Genomic DNA, 15,555 nt, shown 5'->3' on the forward strand with positions numbered 1-15,555 from the left:
TCCTCACCAATCTAGTATTTTCATTTTAGAAGAAACAGACCAAGTGTTAACAACATCTGACAAATCTAGTCTGTTTCTTTTGTGATTGTTACATATAATATTTTACTTAATTCTTGTGTGAGTGTGTTTTTTAATGAAATCATTAAGTTGTATAAAAAGTTCTGTAATATTTCAGTTGTCGATTTCTTTTGGGTGGAGATCACGGTCGGCTGAAATACGTACCACCTGAAGAATTTTCTCCACTAGTAGAAAGCTTACTACCACAGCAAGTATTATCTATTGATCCTTGTTTCTATTTTGGCAACTTACCAAAATGTGTTCTTGCTGGACCTTGGCCTGTTGAAGATGACACTGCTTTTGTGCCAACTCCAGTTGATACCACTAAGGTAAGATTTTTTAAAAATCACTGGGATGTTACCCTTTTAAAGTAATGAGGAAAATAATAAACTTCTGTAATGGGGCAGAGAAAAATTTGAAATTATAGAAATATATGTTTTATCATGTAAAAAGATGGTTGTTCTAATACAACAAATTGTTGTTATATCCAATTTTATTGTGCATATGTGATATTAATTTTATAGGACATTAAGTGATGCTTGACTCATTTTGTAGGTTTGTTAAGTGTGATAGCAGTCAAACTTAAACATTTCTTTTCTAATTTGTTCAGCTCTTTTTTATTTAGCCTTAAAATGTTTGTTTCTACTTTCAGCAAAAAAATAAAAATAAATTAATTAAAAAAAAGACAGTTAATATTATATTATATTAACTAAAGTTCATTTTGAAATATTTTTCTGGCTCAATATGGTAACATAATTATTGAATCTGTCCTGAACACAGATGTAAATTATTATTAATTTCATCTGTAAAATGCAAAAATGTATACTTTTTTATTTGATTACAACTTTTTTCCAGTTTTAGATAGTGTCAGAACATTTATTATTACTTCAAATTGCAGGTTATACTTACAAAGGTATTACTGTAAAAAACTTAGGTAAAGTACATAATGAACGTGAAATAGAAACAAGGGTAATAATTAGTTTTAACATTGTTTTAATTCTCGATAAAAAAATGTTAAGATTGAATTGGTATAAGAAATAAAACATAAAATTTTGCATGTTGATTTAATATTAATATTGATATTGTTTAATGTTAATATTGATGTTGATTTAATATTATTGTTGATATTAGTTTTAATATTAAAAATGAACAAATGTTGATTTTTTTAATTAGAGAATATTTTTAAATTTATATAATTTGATTTGATGAAGTCTTTAGAATGCTTTTAAAAATGTTCGTGTTTTATAATATTTTGCTTTATACTATTTGTCACCGTCTTTATTATGGTATGGTATATAAAAAAAACAACAAAAAAACAAAGATTAAAAAATATGTCACAGCTGCTTTCTCTGAGAGTAATGGTGTTGTCCACTAATATTTCCAGCCCTAAGGTGACTGGTTTGGTCTTGATGTTATTTCCTGCATCACCTGTATTAAGTAAGCCTGCTGATATGGAACAGTTTGTTCTATGCAGTGAAAAAGGTATAGGAAGAAACCATTTTACTCCTAATTTTCCTTAGTGAGCTTTGCAAGGATATATTCTTGAGAATGACTTTGGCTGTTTTCAGGAGTGATTTGCGTTTTACATTGGGTTACAATCATTAAATTGTGATGCTAATAGGCAGACATTAATGTTGTCCTCAGACTTATTTATCATGTATATCCATTAATAACAGTTTAGTATTTAATGATGTTTTATGATTGTTAGAAATAAACAATTTTTATTTTGTTTTAGATCACTCTGCCAAGTTATGTTGAAAATATTCGAGACAAACTAGCTGAAAACATTCATGAGATGTGGGCAATGAATAAAATAGAAGCTGGTTGGATGTATGGTGAAAGAAGAGATGACATTCGAAAAATTCACCCTTGCCTCATTCAGTTTGATCAGTTGCCTCCTGCTGAGAAACGTTATGACTCACAGCTTGCTGTTCAAACACTTAAGTAATATTTGTTTTCCACTTTTATTATTACTCTTTTTTATATTAACAGTATTTGATAATTATTAAAATAAATATTTTGTGCATCAAATTGTAATCCCATGGTGGGAATAAAACAACTGTTCTTGTTCAAAAACAATCACAAGCATATTTACATGAACTGTGATAAAATGATTTGATTATAAAACAGCACCTTCTTTTTTTATTGTCTCTACTAAGTGAATAAATTCATTTCAAAAGTGAAGTTTCATACAAAAAAACTGCAATCAGATTGTCAGTCATATTCAACAGTATTCAGTTTTGCACTTTTATCATAAAAGAATGGGAAATAAAATATTAGAAAAAAAAGTATAAAGAAAGAATGTAAATAAAAAAAGAGTGGAAAGAATGAATATAAATTCACTCACTCACTCACTCACTCACTCACTCACTCATCTGTTACACATTTAGTCCAATATCAATGATTTTTAACAGTATGCAATGATAGGGGATATTATACTAAGCCTAATTTTCTGTCTGAACAATGCTTTTACAAAATGGACATGAAGGTTTTTTATGTGTGAGATTTTTAGCTGTTTGGATAAATCACTTAACTGTAAAAGTGAAACTGGGTATCATCACAAAAATAAACTTAATCCAAATCATCAGTCACAACAAAGCAATGAAATTGGTGGATATTGCTAGATTTCTTGACAGTTTTGAATAAGTGTAGTCTTATTTTTTAGACTTCACTTATTTTATAAAAGTAAGTTATTAGTTGTACCTGAAGACAAATATGGTAATCATGGAATTTTAACTTCTGAATAGCTCTAAAATGTTAATAACTGAGAAGATAACATTTTTTTAGAATTCTTTTTGGCAAGATAGTTTGCAATTAAAATGTCTGATTTATTCTCTTGGTATCGAGCCACCAAAAAATATTATTAAGTATTATTAAAAAAAAATTGTCATAAAATTTAATTTATTAACTGAATGCATTAAGAATTAAGGGCTCATATTTTTATGTTTTGCTCATTACTTATTAGCAAAATAATCTATTATTAAATGTAAGTTTTCATTTCATATTTATCAGTCAGCAACTGAATAAAAAAATATTATTTTTTTCCTTTTCAGAACAATTTTAGCTCTTGGTTATTACATATCAGTTGATAAACCACCATCAAGAATAAAAAATCTGCGTCTTCCAAATGAACCATTCATGCAATCAAATGGTTATAAACCAGCTCCATTAGATCTGACAGCAATTACTTTAAATCCAAAGATGGAAGAATTAGTAGATCAGTTGGCTGAGAATACACATAATTTATGGGCCAAGGAGCGTATCCAGCAGGGTTGGACATATGGTCTTAATGAGGTGCGCATAAAATAATAATTAATTTTTTACTAATTTTATCAGTAAAATAAATTTTATTGATTTTTATTAGTTTTAATAATTAAATTTCTTACTTATCTTAAAGAACAATAAAAACAATCTTTTTTTTGGCAGGATGCTTGGTCCATTAATTAATGGCTATCAGGTGCACATTTTATGCATGGTATTGTAGGTGCTAATCTTCAAAGTTGAAGTTTAATTTATTAAAAAACAATTTCTTTCTCAGTAAAGCAAATCAGAAGTTAACACATTGTGTGCTACTGTAGTATCGGATTATTGTCGCAGTTGCCGGGTCATATTCAAGCTCATGCTGGCTGTCGTGGCAGAGCCGTAACACTGGCTTACAAGTGAAGTGATTTAGTTTTGTTTTATCTCAACTTCATTTTTTTGTTATTGTTTGTTTTTCTATTCAAAAAATTGTGTACCAGTAATATTTAAAACAAGACAAAATTATTTTAAGAATAATTTTATTGACATTTATTTTCAAACACACATTTATAAAAATTTACTTTGCAAGCAATAATAAAAAAAATGATGTACAATATTTATTTTCTAATTTACATGGTATTTATTGAAATATAATGCGCATAGAGCAGGATTATTTGAACACTGACGACAGTAATATGTACTTAAAATTTGTTTTCCGTGCTGTGAACAATATCGGCATCTCCCTTAGCATTTCTTTTTACAATTTTCTTCATTTCATGTTTTGTTGGTTTCTTCAGAATCAGGACTTTTTGACGTTCAGGAAATTTAAGAAAATTTGTTATAACAGTCAATCTATAATCATAAAAATTTAGACTTTGTCCAGCAGTATATCTGCGATGAAGATAAAATGAATTTAATAACATTATTTGAAATATATGCAATGCTAACTTTTTATACCACCGCAAAGATTTTCGTTCACATCATTTCACGACATCATTTGGTCTTGGAAGTCCACTCCACCCATGTAATTATTATATTCTTTTACTGCAATTGGTTTTAAAACATTACCTCGCTTAGTAGGTACTTTGACCAAATCGAATTTGTGTTCAGAAGATAATCATTAGAACATCTCGTTTATCTTGCCATTTCCTAACACAAATTCCAACTGTAGAATATTTGCAATTACTTTGTCCCTTGCGTAGTTTTGATTCGACCACAGTTTTTGGAAGGCCAGTTCTATTTATTCGTAATGTTCCTGTACAATACGTGCCTAATTTCAGTAGATTTTCTGCCAAACTTATACTATTATAATAATTATCTAAATAAAGAGAATGTCCTTTATTACATTTTTCTTCTAATAAATTCATTACAACTTTTTGCACATGATTTTTTCCTGCCAGATCAATATCATTTGCACCAGTATACACAAGAAGTTTGTGAACTGTTCCAGTAGGTTCTGACAGCAAATATAATTTTACTCCATATTTGTAACGCTTATTTTTAATATATTGCTTAAAAATAAGACGACCACACCAAAGCATTATGCTTTCATCGATACACAGTTGTTTGCCTGGGTAACATATGCCATTCATTGTTTCATTGAAACAGTCAATGACCAGTCTAATTTTATGTAACTTGTTTTCAGTATTTCCATTATTACATGAGACATCGCAATAAAACCGGTTTCTGCTCATTGACTTGCTAAAAACAGGTATATCGAAAAGCGGTGACTGTTTCCAATAATCACTTAGTCTGTTAATTCCCCATATGAAAAATATTCATATTCCCCATATGAAAAATAATACCCAACAATATTTTTAATTCTTCCCAGGATACTGGTTTCCATGCAGTAATTCTTGAATATTGAGTTACATTTTCACAAAGAAACAGTTTCAGCATAAAGATTTCTCTTGCATAATTTTGTCTAAAAATTCATCAGAGAAAAATAGATTGAAAAATCTATTGGTTCTGTTGTCTGTAGTAGACAACCTCCTTGAAAACTTGGAAAAGCTGAAAAATTTATTTTTCTTAAATTTTCTTAAATCATTCCAATCATTATTACTGTTCAAAGATTTGCCATTAGATAGTAACAAATTATTACCTGTAGATTGAAATAAAATGTTTGGAGCTGATGTCTCGCCGTGATTGTCATTGCAGTCATCCAGTTCTCAAGGACATACAGTTGGTAATTCATCCACACCAGAATCTGATACATCACTTTCTAATTCTGAAGGAGCTGAATAATTATGCAGATCATCATCACTGTCAATTAAGTCATGCAGGATTTTTTATATTTCTTCATCTGTAATGTGATCTCAGTTGTTAAGTGAGCTCTTGAGGGACCAGGATGTTTATCCATAGTATGAAAAATTTTCACAAAATATTACAAAAAGTATTTACGAAAACACTACACAAAAATGATTAAAAATTTGTTTACTTAATAAAATAAATAAAAACATCACGTAAAAACAGGAACAATGGAAGCAGAATGATAGCAAAAAACAATCCAGACTGACAAGTACAAAACAGACTGTACAAAACAGACAAAGTACAAAACAGACTGACAAGTACAAAACAGACTAGAGGCCACTAGTAACATGAAACGTATCTGACAAGTGCTGCTCTCTGGACAGATGATATAAAAGATATCTGTCTTATATATCGGAACCGATACACTGGACACGAATGGTAACAGACAAGTGAATTGGAGCCATGACGTTGGCATTCAATGAGTTAAAATAAAAATAGAATTATTTCAATCTATTTTTATAAAACATAAGAATTCAATCTATTTTATAAAACATAAAAATTGGAAGTTTTTAAGATATAAAAAACTACAATTGCTGTACTTGTTCCTCCTTTTTTATGTTAACTGTACCTGTACTTTGAAGTATTAAATAAATTTTGATGAATGTTCATGTATTTTTAGTTTTCCAGAGGGTGGTAACTGTAATTATTGCAATTTTGTACTACTCCTACAGTTTTATCATAACATAAAAATTACAGCCATATTTTTCTTTTTGTTTTAGTTTCACAGTTGCATCTTATTATTATTAAAAAAAAAACTTGTGTAATTATTAACCCATTTCTCTTAATTATCTACAATAAAATGAATTGAAATCTTACAAAATTTACTTTACATTTTCTGTCAGATTATTATTAATGGAACTTACCAATGTAGCTTAAACCAAATGCATGCTATGCATTCTCAGAATTTTTACAGTTCTGTGACCATTGGTGAGAAAAAATTGATTTTATTGTTCTATCAACCAACTCAAAAAACACACAGAAATCTCTGAAACTCATTTGAAAATTAAAGTGGAAAATAAAGTAGCCTTTCTTCTTTCCTTTGTCTGTTATTAAGAAAGAAAAAAAAAGATTTCTCCACCAAAGAAAAAAAGTTAAAAAAAAAATAAAATCTCTTGAAGTTCAGAGACCCTAGTACATGCTTGGCAATGGTTACTTTATTTCACTTCATAGCATATTTTTTCTTGTTTTTATAAAAATAAACAAATGTTTCTGTATTTTTCATGCTCAGTAATCAGTAGCAGTGTCAACATCACTCTGCATTTCTTTTTTTAATTTTACCAAAACACCAGCCTCTCATGTTTGCACTTTTGTGCTGCTTTTTTTACATATAAGCTATGATTTTATATTCAAATCTTAATTAAAGATAAAATAAAAAATATAAAAATAAAATAAAATAAAATTTGTAATAAACTAGTGTTAAAGAAATTAATCATTTTTGAAACTGTATTAAAGATAAAAACTTCTTCCAATTCTTCCTTAAATTTCAGCATTTTGGAATTTGTGCAAAAGTTGCTAGTTGCTTTTTTTTAATTTGTCTGACTTCCAAATGTCAAAATTTAAAAAAAAAGATTTAAAAAGAGCTATATTTTTGAGTATATTTTTAAAGTTAGTTTTATTGTTTTAATATATTTTCTTTAATCATGTTTTTACTTATTCCCATATATTTATAGATTATTTAATCCTGTTTCACAAGACTGGGGTGTTGATCTCATTCTAAGTTCTTTATATGTATATGTCTGTGTTTTTAGCTTCTGAAAGAAGCAATAATGTCTTTTTGAAAAAGAAAATTTAAAAAAGTTTAATTTCACTCTAAGTAAAGTACTTTTTTTAAAATAACAAGCAACCTTTCAGTTGATATAGCTTTTTTATTCTATATTTTTTAGCTATTTTATAACAGATTGTGCTATAAAAGAATATTATGACAATTTTTAAAGAATTATTCAACAATATGTTATTTTTTTTATATATGTTTAATAATTATTATAAAAACAAAACTCCAGATTTATGAAATTTTTTACTAAATATCTTCTTATAGACATAAGGGTTTATATACATATATATATATATATATATATATATATATATATATATACATCAGGGCAAAAAATTATTTTGCACTCCTCTTAAAATAATTTTTTCCAAAACTTAACTTACCTGTTTTGGGTGAGGAAATCAATAAGTTAATCCAGTTTTTCTTTTATACCATAATTATATCATCAATCCATTATAAACATATTACTTTTTAAAAATTTTATGTAAAATTAGTTAGGAATGCATGAAATGACTTTATTTTTATAAATTTCTTTCAGTATGTAGCTTTCAGTGAGTATAAATCCAATTGGTGGAAAAAGGTAATATTATTAATGGTAATATTAACATAATTCAGCCTTATTTTTTAATATTATAAGTAAATCAAGCCATTTTTACTATGCTTTTTTATAATTTTTTCCAGGATCCTGATATGCTAAGAAGTCCGCATTTAGTTCCTTACAGCAAAGTTGATGATGCTATTAAAAAAGCCAACAGGTAATTTTTTTTTTTGGATTTTATCATTTTTGAAAATTTTCTTTAGACTTGGTTAAATATATTACAATTATTTGGAGATGCTTATTTGCAAACAGATCATTTTAATTTAGAATTTCAAAATATTGCTTTTAGGTTTGTGATGACTTGATTTTTTATGAATTTATCCTTAGAAGAGAAAAATACAACTAATTCTAATGACATTTTTAAAAGTAATTACAGAAAATTGTTTAAAAAACATTTAGTTTTTTTTATATACAACATACATTTTTTTTATTTTTAAAATATATTTTTGAATGTACATTAATTCTGTTACTTTACAATTCAGGAAACTGATAGAATACTAATATTAAATGTAAAATGTGCTATGCTGTAACTGTTCTTACCAGAAAGAAGAAACATATCCTTCAAGTTGATTGCAAGATACATTGTGTTAATTATTTTAAAGATTTTGCATTTTACTCTATTAATTTCTTTTATTGACTCTTCCAGTTGCAATTCACTTTAGTTATATTATTTTTTGGTTGTGATTATAAACTTTCTTCTGAATTGAGAGTTGTTTTTGTTTCCAGAGACACTGCAAGTGAAACTGTTCGAACCCTTTTAGTTTATGGTTATAATCTGGATCCTCCTACTGGTGAACAACATGAAGGTAAGGGATTAAAAACATGAACATGTAAAATGAACAATATTATGGTTTTAATTATTAAGTATGAGGTACATTAGGAAAGGAAATATCATTAAGGTATAACAAAGATTATTTTATTTTTAATCTCTTCAGTTAAATTATTATTTGTTTTTTATTATTATTTTTTTCTCTTACGTGTTTGTTGCAATCTGTTCAACCAGTGAACAGCAGGCAAACTCCCACGACCCAATGAGATGAGGATCATATGTATAACATGTAAATGTGGTGTAGTCTTATATAGACTTAGGCTGAACATTCCTGAGACATGTGGTTAATTGAACCACAACCTCCAAAATACATCGACATTTATTGTCAACTATTCAAATGATACAAAAACAACTAACTTTTACTAGGATTTGAATCTCAGAACCTTCAACTTTGAAAATCAGCTGTTAAACTACTTAGTTGTGAGTGAGTTAACAAATAGACCAGTCTGGTGAGCTAGCTAAATCTAATTTTTTTCCACAATATAGCTTTTTTTGTATTTCCTTCTCTGAGAATGAAACGAAATGGAACACAAGGATAGTGGAAGTTTGTTTTCTCCCTACTAATTGCAGAACCTGGACAAATGTCCATTGCTGCTATGTCTTTCCATTTCATCAGGTGGGTTATTATTTGTTTAGTGGTGGTTATAGATTTTATTTGTTTTACTTTATTTATAGATTGATTTGGTACTTGCATTCTGGTTTTTAGACCAATGAGAAGTAATTGACTGCGGCTGATATGGGAAGACTTAGTGTGTATGTGCTTTGTACTGTCAATATTCCCCTTTAGTTCATCCTCTTGAATTCTTTCGATGCTAGAGCTTTTTGCCTTTCTTTTTTCTTTTCCTGTTTAGCCTCTGGTAACTACCGTTTAGATAATACTTCAGAGGATGAATGAGGATGATATGTATGAGTGTAAATGAAGTGTACTCTTGTACATTCTCAGTTCGACCATTCCTGAGATGTGTGGTTAATTGAAACCCAACCACCAAAGAACACCGGTATCCATGATCTAGTATTCAAATCCGTGTAAAAATAACTGGATTTACTAGGACTTGAACGCTGGAACTCTCTCCTTCCAAATCAGCCGATTTGGGAAGACGCGTTCACCACTAGACCAACCCGGTGGGTTAGAGCCTTTTGCCTAACAGGAATTTACCTTCCGTGGGGCACTAGTGTTTGGAGGAAGCTTCCAGACACACATGTGTTTGGGGGGATCGCATGGGCACTGTCATTGTGCTGGTTTTACGTGAAACAGAGCTGAAACAGACATAAAAAGAAGACATATTGCAAGAAAGATATAACAAACCTTGTTGAGGACAATATGACAAACCTGTCATGTTTCAACCTACTTACATATTAAATTTTTATGAAGTGCGGCAAAATCACTAATGTTCCCAATCGTGTGCATGCAAAAAGAAAAAAAAAAGAAAAACCATGTGTCCATACATTTATGAACTGTAACAACTTTATGTGTAGTATGAGACTATGTGGACATCTCTTTTTAATGACCTTTTCTAAAAGCCCGCAATCATTTCTAGGAGTTCCCTGTTGGCTCACCTGATGTAGAGGCTCTTGGTCTGGTTTATCATACACAAACCCACATCCTGCCTTTTCATGGTGGTTCATATAACATGGCATAAGAGCTTTTCCTTACACTTTGTGCTGTAGGGTCCTCTTGGCAGGTGTCCCTGAGATGGCTGTGCTTGGACACGGCCACTCTCCTGAACACTCTACCATGTTGAACACTCTAACCATGTTGAAAGTGGGCATACCACCACTTGTGTGGTATGCCCACTTACAACATGGTTTTTATGTCTGTGTCGTAGCGAAGTGTGGTGTTTCTGACAAATCTTGGTACTCTGAAAATCATCTGCAGCGCCACATTTTGGATGGCCTCCAGCTTTTTTGGAACGTGGAGCACAACAAAGCCCCCCATGCTGGGTAGGCATATGTCAAAATTGGCAAGACGAAGGGTCTGTATATGAGTATCTTAGTCGCCAGCAGAATGGGTTGGCTTGATTAAGCTTTGGGTATAGGGAAGCCCTGGCTGCCTTTGTCCTTTGGGTCACATATTTTACATGTTCCTCTAAGGTAAGCCGTTTATCCCAGATCATTCCTAGATAATTAACTTTTGTCTCAAAAGGCATTTTTTCCCCTGAGATTTCCAGCTGTCTGGCTGGAGTGTGTCGCTTGCATGTGAATAACACAGCCAAGGACTTTTCCCTGATTGAACCTGATTCTCCACATTTCAAGCCACGGCTCTACTAAACCTAGCTGCCATTGGAGTCTCTCGACTGCGTAATCCATATTTCAGGATATGTAGTATTATATGCCATATCATCGGTGTATAAAACAGTGTTGACGCCTTCTGACAATGGTATATTGTTTGTATATGCGGTATACAGAATCAATGAAAGGACTGCTCCCTGGGGAAGTCCGGTGGTTATTGCCCTGGAGCTGATAAGGATCCAAAACACATACTGCAAACTGTCTTCCCAGTAGGTAAGACCTTATTAGTTTGACATAGTGGCCAGGGACCATCATGTATGCGAGTTTATATAGTAGGCTATCATGCCAAACTTTATCGAAGGCTTTAGTCTCATCCAAGAAAATGGTTGCGGTCACTGCTTTCTTGTTCAAGCCTTTGACAAGGTATCCAGCAGTCAAACTAGTTGAAGAGTTGTTGAGTAGCTTTCTTTGAACCTGAACTGCTAAGGCTTAACCTCTGACCCCAAACATTGCCCAAGGAAAAGTCATGACCCCAAAGTCGCTCAAGGAAAATTCTTTTGAACAACTTTGACAATGTAGATAGTAAGGAGATCGGCCTGTAATTCCAGGGGAATATAGACCGGTTTGAGCAGGCGTATCACCTTCGCCATTTTCCAGAATTCTGGAAAATACTCTATGTACAGGATGGATGTGAAAAGGGTGGTCGCTATGAGAGCAGGGAGAAAGTTCTGGTAACCTCGGGCCTTTATCCCTTTCACCCCTAGAGATTTATCAAGGCTTGTGCCCTTGATAGCTGTGATCACTTCTGCTTCAGTAATGCGATCTATTTTGTTGTGAGGGGCATTCTCTACCTGAGCGAAGTAATCCACAAGAAAAAAACTCTTGGTTGCATGGTCATTGTTCAGGCCAGTGGGGTTTGGAATGAACTGTTCCTCCAGTGTGTCTGCGAAGACCTCTGCAAAGTCTTTACTCGGAATAAGCCAAGAAACCTCGTTGTCCCAGCACCAGGTGGCGAGGCTTCTTTCCTTTGCGTAGCCGTTTAACCTGAACCCTGGAGAGATGTCATCCAGTATCAAGATGAGATAATCTCTCCAAGATTCTTTGTGATGTTCTGTCAGCAGCACTTTCATACTGTCTGTTTGTCTGTAAAATGCCTGCTTGTTGTCGGGGAACAGGGTGAGGTGATATCTCCTCCTCAGCCAGCGATTTTCCAAGATTGCCTCAGAGATGTGAAGTGGGAGATCGTTATGGAGGGGCTATGCGGCCTCCGTAGTGCTATAAGACAAGGCCTTGTTTATGGACGACATGACGCGATCTACCGCCTTGTAGATGTCCTCCAGTGTGGTCAGGAGTTCTGGATCTACCGGCCTAAAATCCCATTGGAGAGCCTCGTGAATCTTTCTCCAGTTAACTGACCTTGGGTGTTGGTGGGGGGAAGTCTTGCCCGACCACTACTAGGCCCAACTCCAGAAAGACTGAGAATGGTCTGAACTGCAATCTGTTCTCAATAATATCTTTTGCAAATGGCATTTGTACCACCCTTAGAATCACAATGTTGAGCACGACAGGTCTCGACCAACCATTTGCACTCAAGAAGATGGGCACTACAAGGCCTGTGATGACTAGCCTGTGGATCCTCGCCTCTTCGCATAGCAACCTGCCATTAGCATTTATGACATTCCTCTGTTCCAAGATGTGTGCTTAGAATTGAGGCGCCCATGAGTATGAAGGGCCCATCTCAATTTTCCAGCACGGCATCAAGGTCAGCACCGGGTACAGCTGAGTTCGGCCTGTTATATGCCAAGACCAGACAATATACTGTGGCAAGATGCTGCAAATGTATGCAGGACTGTTCCATGATATTGGTATGGACCTTGATCCACATGTGTGATTAGTCTGTAGACTAAAATAGTGGTTCTGCCGCTGGTGGGGGCTTCACATGGCATTACCCTGTCGGTTCTGAAGGTGAAATAGTTCCAAAGGGTCAGTGATTTGTCCAGTTTCAGTTGCATTCCTCGTAACAATATCACATCAATTTGTAGGTTATCGGCCAGACAGCATTAGTTCCGGCATCTTGTCTGCTACAGATTGCGTGTTCCACAGCAACAGTCACAAAATTTGACTAGCCATACCGGGTGAGTAAGGTCATGAGGCATTCAAAGAAGGACTGGAGTAGGTCCCTAAGAGATTTTGCCTGTAACCGGTGGTGCAATACTGCCAAAATTTCAGGTAGGACGTCCTTTATTGACATCCTTGACAGAAAGTTGTTTTCAGCACTCTCCTTCGAGGATGCGGCTTCTGGATATTTTTGCCGGTGTGGCTGGGTGTTTTTGACACCACCTTTGGTAGAAGCTCACGTGAGTTTTGCTGCAGTTTGAGTCCTGGTGATCATCTGTTGCAGTTTTTCCACATTTTTGGCTTCTTTTGTCACCTGTGGGGCAGTCTTAATGGGGTGTTGCGGCCGCGACCTTTTCGGTTACTGAAACCCATTGGGGCTTTTGCAGTGTGGAAGGAGGTGGTGCCTCTTTTCTCACCACTGGGGTAGCTGCAGGCTGAACCTCTTGTGACTGGGGTTTTGCTACTCCCCTGACGACCCATGCCCAGCTATGCTCGTTAATGATCACAGACTTTCATGGGTTGCCCTTCTGTCATGCCAACTGCTCCTTGTAATAAGAACATCCCCTATAATTTTCCATGTGAGTCCCCTTGCAATTCGGGCATGAGGCAGGCTCTTCTCACAACTTTAGGCAAGACGCCGTTTCATGGTGCCCACCACATTTGATGCAGAGCTGTGCTCTGTTCGACAAGTGGTCAAACTTTTAGCATCTGTGGCATTGAGGGGCGCCCCCTCGTGATACAAATACTGTCACTGTTATTTTACAGTAAAACATACAATCCCTGGTGCAGATATCCCTGGTGGCTGGCATTCTTTTAAGTGCCACAAGGCATGTGGTGGTCTCCCTACCATCCCTTGTAGTCTGCTTTTTCACTGACGCCACGACATAGCCTAGTGAGGAGAACTCCTCTCCCACTTTTTCGCAGGTGGCCCCAAAGAGGATACCCTGTACTACAACTTTAAGCTCCCTCTCCTTAGGAAGCTGGTAAGTGTGGAAGGTGATGCCCTTCGAGTGCAGAAAGCTCTGTACTTCCCGGAAATCGGCTTAATTTCTGGACTCAGTTGTGGTTGGCTCCATAGACTCAGTGTCCATGGCTACCAATGCCTCGTACTTTCCCTTTTCCAGGCTACTAAGGTTAGAAATTCTCTTCGATCGGAAATTTCCAGAGAGGAAGATGAGGAGGTGGTGGAGTGATTAGTCGTCATTAGCCTAAATTAAAAAAAAATTAAATTAAAATTTTTTAACACTAGCTTAAGTTTAGATTCACAAAGGAATAAATTCACTTAATTAATAAAATAAAAAAAAAATTAAGTGGCTAATGGCTTACATTAGCGTAAATTGCTAATACAAGGCAGTGGTTAAACCTGGAAAAGTCTCTATCAGTATACAACTATTAAATAAAATTTAAGTAAAAATGATTTACTTAATATTAATCATTACATAATCTATAAAACAGCTCAAAAGTAATAGAATTATTTGTCATAAGACTTAAAAATAAAATTTACATACTTAACTAATTGTTGAACACTGGCAAAAAGAAAACAGTATTTAAAATATATTAAGGTAATTAAAATAGTATTTACATAAAATTTTATAACCCTATTTATAATTTATTTGAATATTAAAGAATAGTTTTTAAATAAAAGTTTATAAAACAGTTATAACTTCTTTAAAATAGAATAAAAGTAAACTGTGCTAAAACTTATCCTGTTTGACTGGAAGGTCAATTAAAAGATACAACGCTGTCGCTGGCTGGACTGGACGTCCTAACGGTATATTGGTGACGACGCTGGAACTGGTATTCAGGTACACACAAACACAGAGCACCAGAAAACACATTCTTTCACAACCACTACTTGACAGAGACTTTCTCTCAGAGAACAAAGCTACCTATGAAAACAACTAATAATGTATAGCTTGTTGATGTCATCATTACCACTAAAAAAACTGCACAGAAAATTGCACTTCATATGCAGAAAAACAAATGGCAATCATTTAGGACTAGAGCTGTGTGGAAATCCATTATTTGTTCTCAACAAATAATGTGATGAGTAGTTGGATTTGAATTAAGATGTCTAGCTGAGCACCATTATGAATCAAAACATCACAACTAACCATGTTAGTTTTTTCTTCTTTTTTTTAATTTTAATTGTGCCATAACATTTTTTGCAGAATGGTACTTTAAATTTCAAGAAAATATATGTCAATGAACAAATTTGTGAAGCATCTGTTCTTATAAAGTTTTAAGTTATATTTAATGCAACAAATCATCATTGCTTATAGATGACCAGTTATTATGTTAGTTGAGAATATGCGTGATGCATATCACGCATATGCGTGATATGCATCACGCATATTCTCATATCCTCCAATCAAGAACAGCCTCATGCATTTTCTCACAACA

General features: G+C 33.4%; 1 protein-coding gene across 1 annotated transcript in view; it reads left to right on the forward strand.

Moving 5' to 3' along the window:
• Positions 1-15,555, forward strand: part of RyR (Ryanodine receptor) — a 559,410-nt gene that overhangs the window by 299,178 nt on the left and 244,677 nt on the right. The window contains exons 20-24 of the mRNA XM_075355178.1: positions 176-386; positions 1,793-2,001; positions 3,111-3,351; positions 8,060-8,133; positions 8,703-8,782. Of these exons, the coding sequence (XP_075211293.1) occupies positions 176-386; positions 1,793-2,001; positions 3,111-3,351; positions 8,060-8,133; positions 8,703-8,782 (815 nt within the window). The remainder of the gene's footprint in view (positions 1-175; positions 387-1,792; positions 2,002-3,110; positions 3,352-8,059; positions 8,134-8,702; positions 8,783-15,555) is intronic.

Source organism: Lycorma delicatula, chromosome 2 (genome assembly GCF_047948215.1).
Source record: "Lycorma delicatula isolate Av1 chromosome 2, ASM4794821v1, whole genome shotgun sequence".
NCBI lineage: Eukaryota > Metazoa > Arthropoda > Insecta > Hemiptera > Fulgoridae > Lycorma > Lycorma delicatula.